Source organism: Bos grunniens, chromosome 9 (assembly GCF_055505025.1).
Source record: "Bos grunniens cultivar Pamir isolate PY7600 chromosome 9, Bosgru_T2T1.0, whole genome shotgun sequence".
Classification (NCBI taxonomy): Eukaryota; Metazoa; Chordata; class Mammalia; order Artiodactyla; family Bovidae; genus Bos; species Bos grunniens.
Window position 1 is genome coordinate 84921511 of NC_141173.1, and position 19612 is coordinate 84941122.

A 19612-nucleotide genomic window follows, 5' to 3' on the forward strand; every position below is an offset into this window, starting at 1 on the left:
ATTGTGGCATCTTTGTCAGATTTTGGTATTAGGGTGATGGTGGCCTCCTAGAATGAGTTTGGAAGTTTACCTTCCTCTGCAATTTTCTGGAAGAGTTTGAGTAGGATAGGTGTTACCTCTTCTCTAAATTTTTGGTAGAATTCAGCTGTGAAGCCGTCTGGACCTGGGCTTTTGTTTGATGGAAGATTTCTGATTACAGTTTCAATTTCCGTGCTTGTGATGGGTCTGTTAAGATTTTCTATTTCTTCCTGATCCAGTTTTGAAAAGTTGTACTTTTCTAAGAATTTGTCTGTTTCTTCCTCATTGTCCATTTTATTGGTATATAATTGCTGATAGTAGTCTCTTATGATCCTTTGTATTTCTGTGTTGTCTGCTGTGATCTCTCCATTTTCATTTCTAATTTTATTGATTTGATTTTTATCCCTTTGTTTCTTGATGAGTCTGGCTAATGGTTTGTCAATTTTATTTATCCTTTCAAAGAACCAGCTTTTGGCTTTGTTGATTTTTGCTATGGTCTCTTTTGTTTCTTTTGCATTTATTTCTGCCCTAATTTTTAAGATTTCTTTCCTTCTACTAACCCTGGGGTTCTTCATTTCTTCCTTTTCTAGTTGCTTTAGGAGTAGAGTTAGGTAATTTATTTGACTTTTTTCTTGTTTCTTGAGGTATGCCTGTATTGCTATGAACTTTCCCCTTAGGACTGCTTTTACAGTGTCCCATAAGTTTTGCATTGTTGTGTTTTCATTTGCATTCATTTCTATGCAAATTTTGATTTATTTTTTTATTTCTTCTGTGATTTGTTGGTTATTCAGCAGCGTGTTGTTCAGCCTCCATATGTTGGAATTTTTAATAGTTTTTCTCCTGTAGTTGAGATCTAATCTTACTGCATTATGGTCAGAAAAGATGCTTGGAATGATTTCAATTTTTTTGAATTTACCAAGGCTAGATTTATGGCCCAGGATGTGATCTATGCTGGAGAAGGTTCTGTGTGCACTTGAGAAAAAGGTGAAATTCATTGTTTTGGGATGAAATGTCCTATAGATATCAATTAGGTCTAACTGGTCTATTGTATCATTTAAAGTTTGTGTTTCCTTGTTAATTTTCTGTTTAGTTGATCTATCCATAGGTGTGAGTGGGGTATTAAAGTCTCCCACTATTATTGTGTTATTGTTAATTTCTCCTTTCATACTTGTTAGCATTTGTCTTACATATTGCAGTGCTCCTATGTTGGGTGCATATATATTTATAATTGTTATATCTTCTTCTTGGATTGATCCTTTGATCATTATGTAGTGACCTTGTCTCTTTTCACAACCTTTGTTTTAAAGTCTATTTTATCTGATATGAGTATTGCTACTCCTGCTTTCTTTTGGTCCCTATTTGCATGGAAAATCTTTTTCCAGCCCTTCACTTTCAGTCTGTATGTGTCCCCTGTTTGAGGTGGGTCTCTTGTAGACAACATATGTAGGGGTCTTGCTTTTGTATCCTTTCAGCCAGTCTTTGTCTTTTGGTTGAGGCATTCAACCCATTTACATTTAAGGTAATTATTGATAAGTATGATCCTGTTGCCATTTACTTTATTGTTTTGGGTTCGAAGTTATACACCCTTTTTGTGTTTCCTGTCTAGAGAATATCCTTTAGTATTTGTTGGAGAGCTGGTTTGGTGGTGCCGAATTCTCTCAGCTTTTGCTTGTCTGTAAAGCTTTTGATTTCTCCTTCATATTTGAATGGAATCCTTGCTGGGTGCAATAATCTGGGCTGTAGGTTATTTTCTTTCATCACTTTAAGTATGTCTTGCCATTCCCTCCTGGCCTGAAGAGTTTCTATTGAAAGATCAGCTGTTATCCTTATGGGCATTCCCTTGTGTGTTATTTGTTGTTTTTCCCTTGATGCTTTTAATATTTGTTCTTTGTGTTTGATCTTTGTTAATTTGATTAATATGTGTCTTGGGGTGTTTTGCCTTGGGTTTATCCTGTTTGGGACTCTCTGGGTTTCTTGGACTTGAGTGATTATTTCCTTCCCCATTTTAGGAAAGTTTTCAACTATTATCTCCTCAAGTATTTTCTCGTGGTCTTTCTTTTTGTCTTATTCTTTTGGGACTCCTATGATTTGAATGTTGTAGCATTTAATATTGTCCTGGAGGTCTCTGAGATTGTCCTCATTTCTTTTAATTCGTTTTTCTTTTTTCCTCTCTGATTGATTTATTTCTACCATTCTATCTTCTAATTCACTAATCCTATTTCTGCCTCTGTTATTCTACTATTTGTTGCCTCCAGAGTGTTTTTGATCTCATTTATTGCATTATTCATTATATATTGACTCTTTTTTATTTCTTCTAGGTCCTTGTTAAACCTTTCTTGCATCTTCTCAATCCTTGTCTCCAGGCTATTTATCTGTGATTCCATTTTGATTTCAAGATTTTGGATCAATTTCACTATCATTATTCAAAATTCTTTATCAGGTAGATTCCCTATCTCTTCCTCTTTTGTTTGGTTTGGTGGGCATTTACCTGTTCCTGTACCTGCTGGATATTCCTCTGTCTCTTCATCTTGTTTAAATTGCTGATTTTGGGGTGTCCTTTCTGTATTTTGGCAGTTTGTGGAGTTCTCTTTATTGTGGCACTTCCTCGCTGTGTGTGGGTTTGTACAGGTGGCTTGTCAAGGTTTCTTGGTTAGGGAAGCTTGTGTCAGTGTTCTGGTGGGTGGAGCTGGATTTCTTCTCTCTGGAGTGCAATGGAATGTCCAGTAATGAGTTATGAGATGTCTATGGTTTTGGAGTAACTTTGGGCAGCCTATATATTGGAGCTCAGGGCTGTTTTCCTGTATTGCTGGAGAATTTGCTTAGTATGTCTTGCCCTGGAACTTGTTGGCCCTTGTGTGGTGCTTGGTTTCAGTGTAGGTATGGAGGCGTTTGATGAGCTCCTGTCAATTAATGTTCCCTGGAGTCAGGAGTTCCCTGGAGTCAGGGTTTGGACTTAAGCCTCCTGCTTCCAGTTATCAGTCTTATTTTTACAGTAGTCTCAAAACTTCTCTTTCTATACAACACCGTTGATAAAACGTCTAGGTTAAAGATGAAAAGTTTCTTCACTGTGAGGGTCACCCAGAGAGGTTCACAGCATTACATGGAGAAGAGAAGAGGGAGGAGGGAGTCAGAGGTGACCCGAATGATGAGGTGGAATCAATAGAGGAGAGAGTGGGCTAGCCAGTAATCACTTCCTTATGTGCACTCTACAACTGGACCGCTCAGAGATGTTCACGGAGTTATACAGAGAAGAGAAGAGAAGAGGGAGGAAGGAGACAGAGGTGGCCAGGAGGATAAAAGGGGGGAATGAAAAGGAGAGAGACAGATCCAGCCAGTAATCAGTTCCCTAAGTGTTCTCCACCATCTGGAACACACAGAAATTCACAGAGTTGGGTAGAGTAGAGAGGGGTTAGGGAGGAGACACAGGCGACCTAGTGGAGAAAAAGGAGAGTCCAAAGGGTGAGAGAGCAGTCAAGCCAGTAATCTCGCTCCCTAGTTAAAAATGGGTACTGAAGATTGGGTTCTTAAAGGTACAAAATTGGTAACAAATACCTAAAAGCAAAAATTAAAAATCTAGAGTAGTGTTTGGAATTTCAAAAATACAATGTTAAAGAAAAGAACAAGGAAAAGAAAGAGAAAACAAACAAACAAAAACAAAGTCACAAAAATTATGAAGAAAATATAGGTACAAAATTGATAACAAATACCAAAAAGCATAAATTAAAAATCTAGAGTAGAGTTTGGAATTTCAGAAATACAATGTTAAAGAAAAGAAGAAGAGAAAGAAAGAGAGAAAAAAAAGTCACAAAAATTATAAAAAAATAAAATAGGTACAAAATTGAAAACAAATACCACAAAGCTAAAATTAAAAATCTAGAGTCAAGTTTGGAATTTCAAAAATACAATGTTAAAAAAAAAAAAGAAGAAAAAAAGAAAAAAGAAAGAAAGAGAAAAGGAAAAAAAAAACAAGGTCACAAAAATTATAAAAAATATATATATATGAAGTTTGCTTTTCAAAAAAATAGGGTCTTTTTTTTTTTTTTGCAAAGTAATAGTAGGTTATAAAAGTGAAAAATTAAAGGAGTAATAGAGGACTTAAAAATTTTTTAAAAATTAAAAAAAAAGAAAGAAAGAAAGATCATAAAAATAGTAAAAATGTATCTAGGACTTTCTCTGGTGTTGTTGTGGGTATTGTGGGGTCAGTTCATTTTCGGCTAGTTCCTTGGTCCGGCTTATATTTCTCAAGATCTATGGGCCCCTTCCTATGTAGTCGGTACTAAGGACAGGGTTTTAATCTATTGCTTGTCTCTTCCAAGGTGGTTCCCTCTGTTATAGCTTCTTCTGTTTGCTGGTCTCTTCAGTGTCTGATTTCCACCCTGATACCAAGGGGGCGGTGGTGGACACTTTTTTTTTTTTTTAGGCTCACTTGTTCAGTCGCACTGTGGGGTGGGAGGGACGCTGCAAACAAATAACACTGGCGTGTGCCCGCAGTGTCTCAGCCACACTGGGCCTGCCCCTGCTCACGGCACATGTACCCTCCCTGCCTACACTGCTCAGGCTCTAGGTTGCTCGCCGGGAACCATCCGAGGCCGGCCCTGGGCTGCTTGCACCTCCCAGATCTAAGCCGCTCAGGTTCAGGCACTCGGGTAGTCCTCAAAGGCACAGACTAGGTTGGGCCTGCGTTTTGTGCCCTTTCCAGGTCCAAGCAGCTCAGGTGATGAGGTGTTTGGCGAGCGCGGTTGCTGTGACTTATCGCCTCCCCGCTGCTCGGTTTTCTGGGTGTACAATCAGCGTACCTTCTCAGGCAGATGTTGATCGTCCAGAACCCCAAGAAGTCTTAGTTAGCAAAGAACCCTGCTTACAGTTTTGTAGATAATGTCTCTCTAGGGCTGCGATTGCCCCCTTCCGGCTCTGGCTGCCTGTCACGGGAGGAGGATGGTCTGCAGCCGGCTATCTCTGTACAGTCCTTTGTCCCCTGCGCGGGCCTGGTGGTGTCTTAGGTTAGGGCTGGCTTTTCACGTGGTAGATATCCCACAGTCTGGTTTGCTAGCCCAAATTATTTTGCTCAGATAGCACTCGCGGCATTCAGGCCATATCTTTACTCTAAGCAATACAGCCCATGCCTCCCTGCCTAGCCTCCACTTGCTAGTGGCAGGTCCCGGCGTCTGCGCTGCTTCTCCGCTGGGGGAGTTACCGTTGGGCTCATAATCTGTGGGTTTTAATTGTTTATTTATTTTTCCTCCCTGTTATGTTGCCCTCTGTGCTTCCAAGGCTCGGCACAGACTTGGCAGTGAGAGTGTTTCCTGGTTTTTGGAAACTTCTCTCTTTTTAAGACTCCCTTCCTGGGACAGAGCTCCGTCCCTCCCTCTTTTGTCTCTTTTTTTGTCTTTTATATTTTTTCCTACCTCCTTTCAAAGACAATGGGTTGCTTTTCTAGGTGCCTGATGTCCTCTGCCGGCATTCAGAAATTGTTTTATGGAATTTACTCAGCATTTAAATGTTCTTTTGATGAATTTGTGGGGGATAAAGTGGTCTCCCCATTCTATTCCTCTGTCATCTTAGCTCCTCCCCCTCTGCCCATTTATTAATTGGATTATCTTTTTATTGATTAATTCAGATTTTAATTTGAATTAGTTAAAATTAAAACCTGGTCTGTTCAGATTTTCTGTTGCTTTGTATTTTAAGTGGTATGTTCTAGGAATTTACCCATTTCTTTTAGGTTGTCCAATTTGTTGTATATTTGTTTCTCGTAGTCTTTAATGGTTCTTTGTATTTTGTGTATTAAGTACAATATGTCTGTTTCATTTCTGATTGTATTTGTTTTTTGTTAGTGAGTCCAGTTAAGGGCTTTTCAGTTTTGTCTGTCCTTTCAAAAAACCAGCTCTTAGTTTCTTTGATTTTTTCTATTGTCTTTTTAGTCTCTCAATCATTTATTTCCACTCTGATATTTGTTATTCGGGAAGATCCCCTGGAAGAGGGCATGGCAATCCACTCCAATACTCTTGCCTGGAGGATCCCATGGATAGAGGAGCTTGGTGGGCTACAGTCCATATAGGGTCTCAAAGAGTCAGATGTGACTGAAGTGACTTACCACCACCACATTTGTTATTACCTTCCTTCTACTAACTTTAGGCTTCATTTGTTCTTCTTTTCTAGTTCTTTAAGGTGTGAAGTTAGGTAGTTTTTTTAAGATCTGATTTCTTGAGGTACCTCTTAGAATTACTTTTATTATCTTATTATATTTGTTTTGCTGTTGTTGTATCTGTTGTATTTTGTTATGTTGTCACTTCCATTTTATTTCTTTCAAAGCATTTTGTTGATTTCTTCTTTGACCCATTGGTTGGTCAGTAGCATGTTGTTTAATCTCCACATAGCTGTGAATTTCCAAGTTTTCTTCTTGTAATCAATTTCTAGTTTCAAACTAGAAAAGATGTGGTTGGAAAAGGTGGGTGCTATCATTTCAATCTTCTTGAATTCATTAAAATATTTTTTGTGACTTAACATGATCTATTCTGGAGAATACTCCATGTAGAAAAATGTGTATTCTGCTGCTTTCATATGGAATGTTCTGTATGTGTCTAAGTCCATTTTATTTAATGTGTTTCTCAAGACCAATGAGCTTCCCTGGTAGCTCAGCTGGTAAAGAATCTGCCTGCATGCAGGAGAACCCAGTTTTATGCCTGGGTTGGGAAGATCCACGGGAGAAGGGATAGGTTACCCACTCCAGTATTCTTGCCTGGAGAATTCCATGGACATAGGAGACTGGCAGGCTAGAGTTGATGGGGTCACAAAGAGTCAGACATGACTGAGTGACTAAAACATTCACTTTCTGAGTTTGCTATAACCTTGTGGGCCTCATGGATGCAAACCCTTCTGGCTTTCAAAACTGTTTGGGGAACTTCTCTCTGATCTGCAGGTCTTAAAAGTTGGAATGCCAGATGATGCAGGGTGCAAACCCTTGCCTCCTCAGGGAAAATCTTCAGAATGTGAGTTCTCTCCAAATTGTGGGTCACTGAACTGGCTGGGTTTTATGGCAAGACTGTATCTCAGCCTCTTCTATCCATTCTCATTTGCCAGATATGTAGGAATTCTTCAGCTAGTTTTCACCCCCACCCCCTCCGCAAGAAAACTGTTCTGTATGTAGCTGTAAATTTGCTGTGTCCCCAGGAAGGAGTGAGTTTAGAATCCTCCTATATCACCATCTTAACTGGAGCTCTGTGTTTGGTTTCTTTGCGTTAGCAAAGCCCAGCACAGAGTAGGCACTTAATCAATGCTTGTTGAATGAATGAATACATAATGGTGTTTTTAATTAAAATATGAAGTAACTATTGATTGGTCTTGTGAAATCTCAAGTTTGTGTTTTTTCTGTCAGTAATTTCTTGATGTGAAGTAAAAAGTTTAATTTGGAAATTAACTTTGTTTTTCACCTAAGCCCAGGATATACGGACAAAGTTTGGGAGCTTTTGAAAGAAATATTGCCCGAGTTTAAGCTGTCAGCTGAGTCCAGCTCTGAAAGCAAAATAACTGACATAGATGCCAAATTAAAAGAACAAGGAAAAGAAGTGAAGGATGGGAAAGAAGTGAAAGATGGCAAGGAATTCAAACTTGAAAATTCAATAACAACACTAAAACTGCCTGAGAAAAGTGAGAGGGCTTTAAAGGGTAAGACAATTTATATCACAATGTTATTCAGTATGGATATTGTATATAAATGCCTTATAATCATTGCTGAATTTAACAACTATTTATAAGCATGGTCATTTATTAAGTGTTGTGAAAACAGTCATTGAAGTTTCTCTATTTCCTGGATATTACAGCTTGCAGTGGTGTTTATGTTAATTATTTCACTATATTTTGCTCTCCTTGTAATCAAAGGTAATTATATGTTTTAATGATATTAAATTAATATAGTATTAATATAGAAAAAAAGACATTAAGTTTTCAGTTTCCCTTCATTAAACACATCTTTCTTATATGTCATATGTAGAGTGGAATGGGCCAAAATACCAAACCTGAAAAGTGGTCCTATTTCAGAAAATGTGAAATGGACACAGATTAGACTGTGCAGGTTGTTTATTATAAAGTGAAAGTTAAAATCCAGAAATTATATTTTTCAGGTTATTTTACAAAGTGTAGAAGTGTTTCTCTTAAAGTGAGAAATATATTTAATAACTGGTCATTTTATACTTTCTAAAGTATTTCATATAGCCATACATATGAACAATAATGCTTGCAAGTAGAGTTGAATATACTAGAAAATACTAAAATTTTGTATAGCTGTGATAACATCTATAACGGTCTTTCAGATATTTATGCTTTATAAGATATTGATGTTTTATTCTTATTTAGATCTTGCACATCAGCATTTCCAATCATATATTGCCCTGAAATAACTATTGTAAATGTTCCTCAAAGATAAGCAAAAAAAATAAGTATGTGTGATATCTGCCCCATCATGGATCCCTCTTAAAATAATCTAATGTGCATTAGTTTATACCATAAAGAAAAAATGAAAAAATAGCCAGGTTAAATTTGTTTTACCCAGTGTATCCTAAATTAATTTGAACGTGGAATCTCTTTCTCGTGTATCACAAATTAACATCTGTCTACCCTGCATCTATCAGGGTTTCCCAGGAAGCTCAGTGGTAAAGAATCCACCTGCCCTGCAGAAGACACAGGTTCGATCCCTGGGTTGGGAAGATTACCCAAAGAAGGAAATGGCAACCCATTCCAGTATTCTTGCCTAGGAAATCCCATGGACAGAGGAGCCTGGCGGGCTGCAGTTCATGGGGTTGCTAAGAATTTGACATGACTTAGAGACTTAACAACAGCAGCATCCATTCATCCAATTAACCATTCATTCAATGTACCTGGGCTTCCCTGGTGGCTCAGTCAGTAAAGGTCTGCCTGCAATACTGGAGACTTGGGTTCAAACCCTGGCTCAGAAAGATCCCCTGGAGAAGGCAGTGGCAACCCACTCCAGTATTCTTGCCTGGAGAATTTCATGGACAGAGGAGCCTGGCGGGCTACAGTCCATGGAGTCACAAAGATCAGTGTACTACTTGCTGAGAATACCCATAAATGTTCCAGGAATTAGCAGTAACTTGAACAAAATCAGACATGGATCTCACCTCTTAGAGCTTAGGTAATGTGAGAAGGACTAACATTAATTTTAAAAATCATAAATACATACTAAGACATGAGTCTTGAAGGGAAATACAGGAAACTATAAATCGTTCATATGGGAGACCTAGTCTGGGGCACCAGGGAGAATTCCTTAAGGAATTTTGAGCTGTGTTCACAAAAATTAGGATATCTGGGGGAAGATGATGGACTGTGCAAGGAAGAGAATTCTAGGTAGAAGAAAGAGCACATATAAATATTATGAGGCAGCAGCAGAAATGTCAGTGACTTGGAAGACCTGATAGATGTTCTCAGCTGGAAGAGAGGATGTGAGGAATAAAGTGGCTGAAGAAGAACATGAAAAAGTAGGTAGGAGAGTGATCATGTCAAAACTTCTAGGTCATGCTAAGATATTTGATTTTTACCAAAGAGCTGTTGACAGCTAATGAAGAGTTTAGAGTTGAATCATGATCTATTTCACATTTTGAAAAGGATATTCTGGTTCTCTGGAAAAAAAAAAACAACAAAACTTGGAATGCAGGTGGAGGTGGAAGGTCAGTGGCGTGAGAACTCACAGGAAAAACAATTTGATGACTGTTGTATCAGCTCATGTTAGAGATGATAGTAGCTTGGAGTAGGTTAATAGGATTTTCATGGTGCAGAAGCAGATACGGTAAATTATTGAGAGATACTTATAAAGTAAAAAATAGCAGGATGTGGCAAAGATAATTTGTAGAATTCTTACTTGCAGAACTGGATAGATGGTAGTATGTTTAATGCAGCTAGGTAATGCCAAAAAGAGGAATGGCTTTATGAGGAGAGATCACAAAATGATTTAGAACATATAGAGTTTGAGGTGCCTTTAAGAAATCAAGTGTACTTTTCATGTCAGGAGTTCCAGGCTGTTGATATACCCTTGGGAATCATTGACAAATGCATGCTAAATTAAATGATGAATGATATTCCCAATGAGATGGTGTAGAGTGAGAAGATTAGGAACCTTAAGACTAAGCCTGAAAGAAGCTAAATATCTGAGAGCTGGTACAAAATAATGAGCTGACAAACAAGGTTAAAGAATGACCAGGAAAATAGGAAGATCAGCAGAGCAGGTCACTGTTGAAAATCAAAGGAAAAGAATATTTCAAGAATCGGAGAATTGTCTGTTCCAAATAGTGTTGAGAGTTGAAGTATGATGGGAGTTCAAATTTCTTTGTTAGATTTTACAATACAGAGGTCACTGGGCACTGGTAAATGATGGAAGTGGAAGACACACTGGAGAGATTAAGAAATAAGTGGGAAGTAAAATAATGTATAAACAACCCTGTTATAAATTTGTCTGTGAAGGATAGAAGTAGAAGCTATCAAGGAAAATGAGGGATTCATGGAAAATATTTAAACTTTTATCTAATGAAGAAGGGTCGAGTATTTTTAAGTGGCGATTTGGAAGAGGTAGTTGAGATGACAGCCATAGCACAGGTTTCCAGAGAGCCAAAGTGAAGGGATTGGTCCAACCTGGGCAGCAATGTCTCCTCCATCCTAACAGCTTGGCACCGAGCATGAGAGAGGGGATAGATGTAGATATCGATGGGTGAATGGGTTTGTAGACAGAAGTTGAGGGTTTCTGAAAAAAGACTTCTATTCTCTCTCTTTATAAGCAGACCATTTATGAGCTGAGAGTGAAGTAGAGGCAGAGATGAAGGTTCTCAGGATTATTTAAAATAGGGCAGAAACTTACAGAATGAGGGGAAGATGATCTCCAGTAGGACGTAGGACTCAGCTGCTAATTTTACTTAGAAGGGTTGGCCAGATGAGTGAAATGAAACAACAGACGAACAATAAATTTATTCATGTATTGGCAAAAACACATTATGGTAAACATTTTTGCATACTTTCCAAATTTCTATGTGAAATAGTGTGTTTTTCCTATTTACAGATTTTATTATATATTATTTTAAGTTATGGGTTTTGAATAGGCGTCTAGTGAAAGTGAAAGTTTTAGTCTCTCAGTTGTCTCTGACTCTCTGCAACCTCGTGGACCAGAGCTCACCAGGCTCCTCTGTCCATGGGATTTCCCAGGCAATAATTCTGGAATGGGTTGCCATTCCCTTCTCCAGGGGCTCTTCCTTACTCAGGGATTAAACCCAGGTATATTGTATTGCAGGCAGATTCTTTACTGTCAGAGCCACCAGGGAAGCCTATTTTTAAAATCATATATGAAGTCATATATCATTACCTGTAACTAGTTTGAAGTCAAACCACAAAATAAAATTCTGATTATTTTATACTTGTTTCCAAATTAAATATTTCATCCTACACTTATAGTTATCTTTGCCTTTGTATCTAACATAGATGTTAAATCTACTATAAAGCTAAGAGCCAGGATAATTTTATTTTAGAGGCTAAGAAACAGCACATGGTGTTAATATTATAGTTTTTTTTATGTATGCAATTTTTAAAAAAACAACCTGATCAATACTGATTACAAATTTAGCAAATGACAAAAGACTGAATGGTAGAAATTTTAAATTTCTGTTTTAGAATTGGAAGGGATTTATTAGGAAATAAAAAATCTCAGGGAATTTTTTAAGGTGAAGGAGAACATGTTTCACAGAAATATAAATATGGATGGAAATTCAAGTGGTAGATGGTTCTGGGTACTGGGTTTACTATGCACATCTTGTTGATAATAAGATGTTGGTGTGGATGTTGGTTGGTGGCCAGTCTCCACCAGAAGATATTCTAGAGGCAGAAAGCTGAGTTTCTTGAAATGCAGGCCCCAAATAAAGAGAATCTAAGAGGGCTTCACATTTAGGACTCAACTTTAAATACATTTTTTTCTTTTTAAAATGAGACTAGCCTGACACCATGATTTTATACAGATAAATTATATGCACCTGATTACATTTAGCATAAAATTATTTGTTGTCATTGATGCCATATCTTTCTCAATATATGTCGATTTTTAAAGCTTTTTGTTTTGTTTTGTTTTGATGTTACTAATTTGAGGTGAGTCGTGTTTGGGGAAGTTTGTGGCTATTTTTTTTTACACTTAAATAATACTATTGTTTTAGCTTTCTTTTTCAACACTAATTGAATAAGCAATATAGATTGAGATTTTGTAGTTAAAGGATTTATTGTATTTTTTTTAACATGTTAGATAAAGCTGATGCAAAAGACCTTGGAAAGAAGAGGAGCAAAGATGGAGAGAAGGAAAGAGAAAAGGAAAAATTCAAATGGTCAATACATGGATCAAGACCCTCATCAGATGTACAATATTCTCTACAGTCTCTGTCAGATTGTAAGCTCTCAGTCTCCTAGAATAATAATTATTGTACACATTTCCTAAAATGCTGGAGATAATTGGAGCACAGAAATGTATTTCCTGTTCAGATATATCTAAATAAGCTTTTCAGAGTTGCCCATAATTGTTAAGCTCTCAGATGGTTGTGCATAATGAAGCAAGATCCTACATGAGACAGAAGCCAAGATTATCAAAGTACTTATGGTACAAGTCACAAAAGTGTTTACATGAATGAAGATATATACTAATATATATTATTATAGTATATATAACATATTTTACATTATAAAATATATAAGTATATTTACATAAATATTTGATTAGATATTGATACATATTAGTATATGTCCTCCTTTATATAGATTCTATATATATATGTATATATAAAATATTTTCTAAAAAACTTTATAGTCCTAACATTGAGTCATATATCTTGGTGCTTCCAGAATGTATAATTCTCAGTTCACTCCTCTTTACATGAAAATATGTCCATTTATGCCCAGTATTATGCTTTATCATTTTTTTTTCATTTGTCTTCTTTCTGAATACATTGCTGTTTTTTTTGTGAGAACAGCTTCATAGCTATGGCTTTGCATTTTTGCAGAAAGATATTTGGTGGTTTGGTAAAGAAAATACAAACACTAGTCATTTTTTTGGAATTTTTAATTTCCTAGTAAACATTTTTTTTTTCTTATATTGATACCTTAAGCAATCTTTTTTGATAGTTGATGACATAACATCCCCCAATTTACTGATAATTATTTATAGTTGTGAGATTGCAAAACTTTTTTCTGAGTTTCTTTGTAAAAATGAAGGTAGTAATGCCTTTTTTTCTACCAAACTCATAGTTAAGGTCAACCTCAAGAAACAGAATATAGTTCAAAGTTTGGACTGTGGAATAAAATTGCCTGGGTTCAGATCTCTGCTCCATGAAAAATATGTATTGGAGAAGGAAAAAATTTCTCTCTAGTCTCTCCAGGTTCTTCTAGCTGGTCTAAGAATCAAATTGACATGAGGCATATTCACAGAAGAAAAAAATAATAATCATTATGTATTACTACGTATGGGACCTTATAAGAAAAAAAAGACCCAAAGACAGGTTAGGTAATTGAGGCTTATCTACCATGTGAGAGAAGGAGAAAGGGGGTAGGGGTTGTGACTTCAAATGGGAGGAAAACAATTCACTGGAGATGGGAAAACAAATGTTTACAAAACAAATGTTTGCTCTGCCAGGCAGAGACAGTGGAATACAGAGAGGACTCTGGTCTCCAGGCTATGCTGAGTGCCCCCCAAACACACCTGGCCCACATTCTTTATAGTCTCTCTGGTGACAGTGCTATGCCTGAACCAGGCCTTTTATTCAAATTCTTTTATACAGTTATGAGAGGTGATAAAAAGAAAGAATTCTGGGGTTCTCTGTTCTTAAAAAGCATCAGGCTAAAATAATCCTCATGCCAAGGAGATACATTTTGGGGTGACAAATTTTGCTCCCGTACATATACAAAGTTTCATTTTAAATGTGAAAACGTATTTTTATAAGTTTGGCATATTTCACATCTTTATCCATTCTGGAGTGAGCCAGGGCTCACATCTAATTTACATAATGTGGCTTTAAAGATATTATTCTTTTTTTTTTTTTCCACACTTTCACTTTATTTATTTACTAGTTTAGCCATGAGTCTAAAACAAATGCTCTCTGATCTTGCCTGTCCATTAGTGTCTTTTAGAAGGCTTTCATTATTTAAAATTGGTTATTAAATATTCTATAACAATGATAAAATTCAATTTACTAAATTTATTTGCTTTGCTCTATTTTTTCTGATTAAAATATATACTTATGAGTAAAATATAACTAACCTAAATTCAAAGAATATGTATTTTGTCATTTTGCCTGCTTACAGCCTTTTAAGTATGTGCTCTTCTGTCAACTAAAATCTTAACTTATTTTTCTTCAATAGAACTTATATTCAGTATATTTACACAAAATCACAAAACTGTAATTCTGTCTAATTCTAATGCTATATGGGGATTTCACTAATGTTTTACCAAGAACAAATTGCAGTAAAAATCAACTTAGTGTGAAAACTCATTCCAAAAAAAAATTTTAAGTTGCCTGGACTTAGTATTACAGAATTAACAAACACGAGAAAGCAAGTATCCATTACAAACATCTAGGAAAATTTTCAATCGTTACAAGAGTTATTTTTTTTAAATTTAATTTTATTTTTAAACTTTACAATATTGTATTGGTTCTGCCATATATCGAAATGAATCCACCACAGGTATACATGTGTTCCCCATCCTGAACCCTCCTCCCTCCCCGTACCATCCCTCTGGGTCGTCCCAGTGCACCAGCCCCAAGCATCCAGTATCGTGCATCGAACCTGAACTGGCGACTCGTTTCATACATGATATTATACATATTATTATGATACAATATCATAAAGATATTATTCTTCAATAAACATTATCTAGTGCAGTTATATATAACTGCTTGAACTTTAAAGGAATAAAACAAAACTTTTCAATTAAAAATAAAAACAAGAAGAAAATAAATTCTGTTGTTTTGACCAGAATCTTTAAAGGACAAAAACACCATGAATCAAATGTAGTAATTTCAGGGATATTAGGGAATAAATATTGATTCTCAGAAGCAAATCTACAAGCATTATACATTTCAAATTTATTACCTTCTTAGTTTCCCTTTCTCATGAGAGAATTAATTTGTGTTTTCTTTCTCCTTGAAATGACATAGAAACTCCCAGACTTCTTTAAATTCAAATTAAAGATTCTATGAAAGTTAAGTTACATAGGCTAATAGCTAGAGTGAGTTAATGTAATAACTTTTTTACATTGAAGTAAAATGATTTCTTAATGAATTATATGAAAGTAAAACTAATGAGACATTCTATACAATAGATGTACATTTGAGAGTTAACATTTTTTAAATGCATGTAAAGTCGTTTACCTATTTTTCATCGCAAAGATAAGTTCATTGAGAAATTTGAATGGTCTACCATGACCTGCCAGACCCATTTTGGCTAGAATTTCCATGACACAATATATGTTTGGATTTACAGGTTCTTCAGCAATTCAGTCCCCTCAGATGGTAGTATATGCAACCTTCACACCTCTCTATTTGTTTGAAAAGAAGATATTTTTATTAGAGAAGATGGTAAGCACTCAAGGCCAAGAAACTTGGTATAATTTATGGTGTTTGTGTGTGTCTGTGGTCATTTGTTATAGTAAAGTGTTTTTTTCATCACCAAGTCATGTCTGACTCTTTGCAACCCCGTGGAATGCAGCAAGCCAGTCCTCCACTATCTCATAGAGTTTGCTCAATTCATGTCCACTGAGTCTGAAATGCCATCCAACCATCTCATCCTCTGCTATCCCCTTCTTTTGCCTTCAGTGTTTCCCAGCATCAGGGTTTTTGCAATTAGTTGACTCTTCACATCAGGTGGCCAAAGTATTAGAGCTTCAGCTTCAGCATCAGTCCTTCCAATGAATTTTCAGGGTTTATTTCCTTAAAGACTGACTAGTTTGGTCTCCTTGCTGTCCAAGGGACTCTTGAGAGTCTTCTCCAGCTCCACAATCCAAAAGCATCAATTCTTCAGCATTCAGCCTTCCTTATGGTCCACCTCTCACGTTCATACATGATTACAGGAAAAGCCGTAGTTTTGACTATAATGCACCTTTGTCAGCAAAGTGATGTCTCTGCTTTTTAATACACTGTCCAGATTTGTCATAGCTTTCTTTCCACGGAGCAAGCGTCTTTTAATTTCATGGCCACAGTCACAGTCTGCAGTGATTTTGGTGCCCAAAAAAGGAAAATCTGTCCCTGTTCCCACTTTTTTCCATTCTATTTGTCATGAAGTGATGAGACCAGATGCCATGATCTTTAGTTTTAAATGTTGAGATTCAAGTCAGATTTTTCACTCTCCTCTTGCACCCTCATCAAGAAGCCCCTCTTCACTTTCTGCCATTAGAATACTATCATCTGCATATATGAGGTTGTTGAAATTTCTCCCAGCAATCTTGATTTCAGTTTGTGATCATCCAGCCTGGAATTTTGCATGATGTACTCTCATATAAGTTAAATAAGCCAGGTGACAGTACACAGCCTTCTCTACTCCTTTCCCAATCTTGAACCAGTCTATTGTTCCACGTCCAGTTCTAACTGTTGCTTCTTGACCTGCATACAGATTTCTCTGGAGACAGGTAAGGTGGTCTGATACTCCCATCTCTTTAGGAATTTTCCAAAGTTTGTCAACACCCTTTTGCAACAACAAAAGTAGAAAATATACCAGAATTCAATGAAAATTCTATTCTTGAATTTCAGTCTTGTCTCTGTAATTAAACACTTCGGTACAGGGACTCAGTACAGGCAAAGTTTTCTTAATGCTGTTCTGCGCTTAATCCCTCAATTGTGTCCCACTCTGAGACCAACCCCATGGACTGTAGCCCACCAGGCTTCTCTGTCCATGGGGTTTTTCCAGGCAAGAATACTGGAGTGGGTTGCCATGGCCTTTTCCAGGGGATCTTCCCAATCCAGGGATTCAACCCAGGTCTCCCACACTGCAAGCAGATTCTTTACCAGCTGAGCTACCAGGGAAGCCCAGATGATTGCAATAGTTTAACCTGAAAAAAAAAAAAAAAGATGTAGTTTCATATAGTTTATCAATTCTTTTCATTGTAAACAAAGGCATCAAATTATGTATTTCAGTGAGAACTGTGTAAATCATTTCTAATACATCACCTCTAATACATAATACATCACCTCTCTATAAACAGGTCATACGTATTTTCTTAACGTAAGACAAATTAAACGAATTCATATCTAGTAAACCACTCCTATGAATGCCTTAAAGTAATACACACAAAAATGTTAATCACTTTTTTCTTAGAAAGTTAACAACTTATAGAAAATTTAGAAAATATGGACAAAGGGAATAAAATTTGAATATTTGTAACATAAATGCCTAGTCATAGGCACTGTTAACACTTTGGCATATGTACTTTGCTTTTTTTTTCTTCTCTGCATATTTTCTACATGTATATGTGTATACATTTTTTACTCAGGGAAATTCTATTTTACTTTCTGTTTGGAAATTAGCTTTTTCACTTGACACTGTATCACTAACATTTTCTTGTGATGTTAAACATTTGACAACATAATATTTAACAGTTACATGAGATGTGTAGATTTGCCACAATTTTTACGTTATTTTTGGGTTTTGGACATAAAAAATCATTTTTTTTTCTCCTTCCCTTTTAAAGGGTAAAGCTCACCAGATTACTCTTCAATCTATTTAGACAAACATCTTATTGCATTTGTATTGATCCCTAACTTTCTAGGGGGACTTTTAGACATCCAGCACTTTATTGCTAGAATTCCATGTGTTTGAAATCATTACATTAAAGTATAAGAAGACAGTAATATAATAATTTGATTAATTAGAAACAGCTTACTGTTAAAAAATTGAATGGAAATTTGGTTGAAATGTAAATACACCAATTGTATGATTATTGCACTTATATTTGTCTTCTGGATGATTTGACCAAGGAGCATAAATGTTATCGTTTCTTCTTCCGTTTCTTTCCTTCTTCCTGCCTCCACCTTCTCCTTTTCTTTTTTAGATAGGAAACATTCCTTACTGCAAAAGTCTGCAATGTAAGAAGGGTAACATTGTCAAGACAACAGGACATAATGTGCTATTATGAATGTAGAGAAAAGGGCAGTTCCTCTGTTTTTAATTAAAAGTTATTCAAGTTTAGTCATGGTTAAATCCAAGTGTGCTTCTCAGGGCCCCCCCTCAACTTAAGTCTCTTTTTAGGATGGCTGCATCAGTCCTGATTTTTATTTTTCTTAATCTTACTACCTGACACTGGCCATTGCCTTAGCTATTCCAGAGAAATTAAACCCTCTAATACTGTGGACTACAAAAGACCATGAGCCATGCTTTGTGGAGTGTTCCATGGGAAGTACTTAAATACTTTTTAAAATTGAAAACCAAAAAGATAAGATTTACATCATAATTACCCAAAAAAGAAGGCACAGAAAAATTCACTTGAACTTTTGTCTTTCCGACTGAAAAACCGGTAAACAAAATTTTTTAATTTAAAAGACCCCCCAAAAGCGCATGTTTATTCATTAATTTAACAGATGTTAATTAATTATTCTTTGCTAAACAACTAGCTGGAATCTGAGGAAGACACCATGTTGAGCGTGATTAATAAGGACTCTCCCCACAAAGTTTGGAGTTGATGAGAAAAGCAGACAAGCAAACAGTAATAAAGTTAGAATATTGGCATAATAGAAGTTGCTTGGAATATGGTAGATGTAGCATTTAAATAAAGTGCATTGAATGAGTAACTCAATAAATGAATTAATGAAGGAGTGAAAAAAAATGTGTATGGAATACATAGCAGAGACACATCTTTCTGTCTAGTGGGTGACTAGGGAAATCACTGCAGATGGTGACTGCAGATGGTGACTGCAGCCATGAAATTATAAAACGCTTGCTCCTGGGAAGAAAAACTATGACAAACCTAGACAGCATATTAAAAAGCAGAGACATTACTTTGTTGACAAAGGTTCATCTAGTCAAAGCTATCATTTTTCCAGTAGTCATGTATGGATGTGAGAGTTGGATCATAAAGAAAGCTGAGCACCAAATAATTGATGCTTTTGAACTGTGGTGTTGGAGAAGACTGCAAGGAGATCAAACCAATCAATCCTAAAGGAAAACAACCCTGAATATTCATTGGAAGGATTGATGCTGAAGCTGAAACTCCAATATTTTGGCCACCTGATGCAAAGAACTGACTCATTGGAAAAGACCCTGATGCTGGGAAAGATTGAAGGCAGGAGGAGAAGGGGACAACAGAGGATAAGATGGTTGGATGACATCACAGACTCTATGGACATGGGTTTGAGCAAGCTCCCGAAGTTGGTGATAGACAGGGAATCCTGGTGTGCTGCAGTCCGTGGAGTCACAGAGTCAGACACGACTAAGCAACTGAACTGAACTGAGGGAAGTCTTCCCAAAGGAAAAAAAAAAAAATTGTTTCAGCTGTGGCATTAAAGTTAGCCTGGAAAGTAGGAAAAAGCATATGCATGAAGCAGAAGGAAGCTTATGTTGGAAAGTTTGGAGGTGAAGGATAACC

At 36.4% G+C, this 19612-nt stretch overlaps 1 protein-coding gene across 2 annotated transcripts in view; it reads left to right on the forward strand.

Annotated features, from left to right (window-relative positions):
- The window catches only part of ADGB (androglobin), a 190178-nt gene that overhangs the window by 61695 nt on the left and 108871 nt on the right, over positions 1 to 19612 (forward strand). For both annotated transcript variants that reach the window (XM_086316626.1, XM_086316625.1), the window contains 3 exons: positions 7451 to 7680; positions 12299 to 12439; positions 15523 to 15617. In XM_086316626.1, coding sequence (XP_086172752.1) covers positions 7451 to 7680; positions 12299 to 12439; positions 15523 to 15617 — 466 coding nt within the window. The remainder of the gene's footprint in view (positions 1 to 7450; positions 7681 to 12298; positions 12440 to 15522; positions 15618 to 19612) is intronic.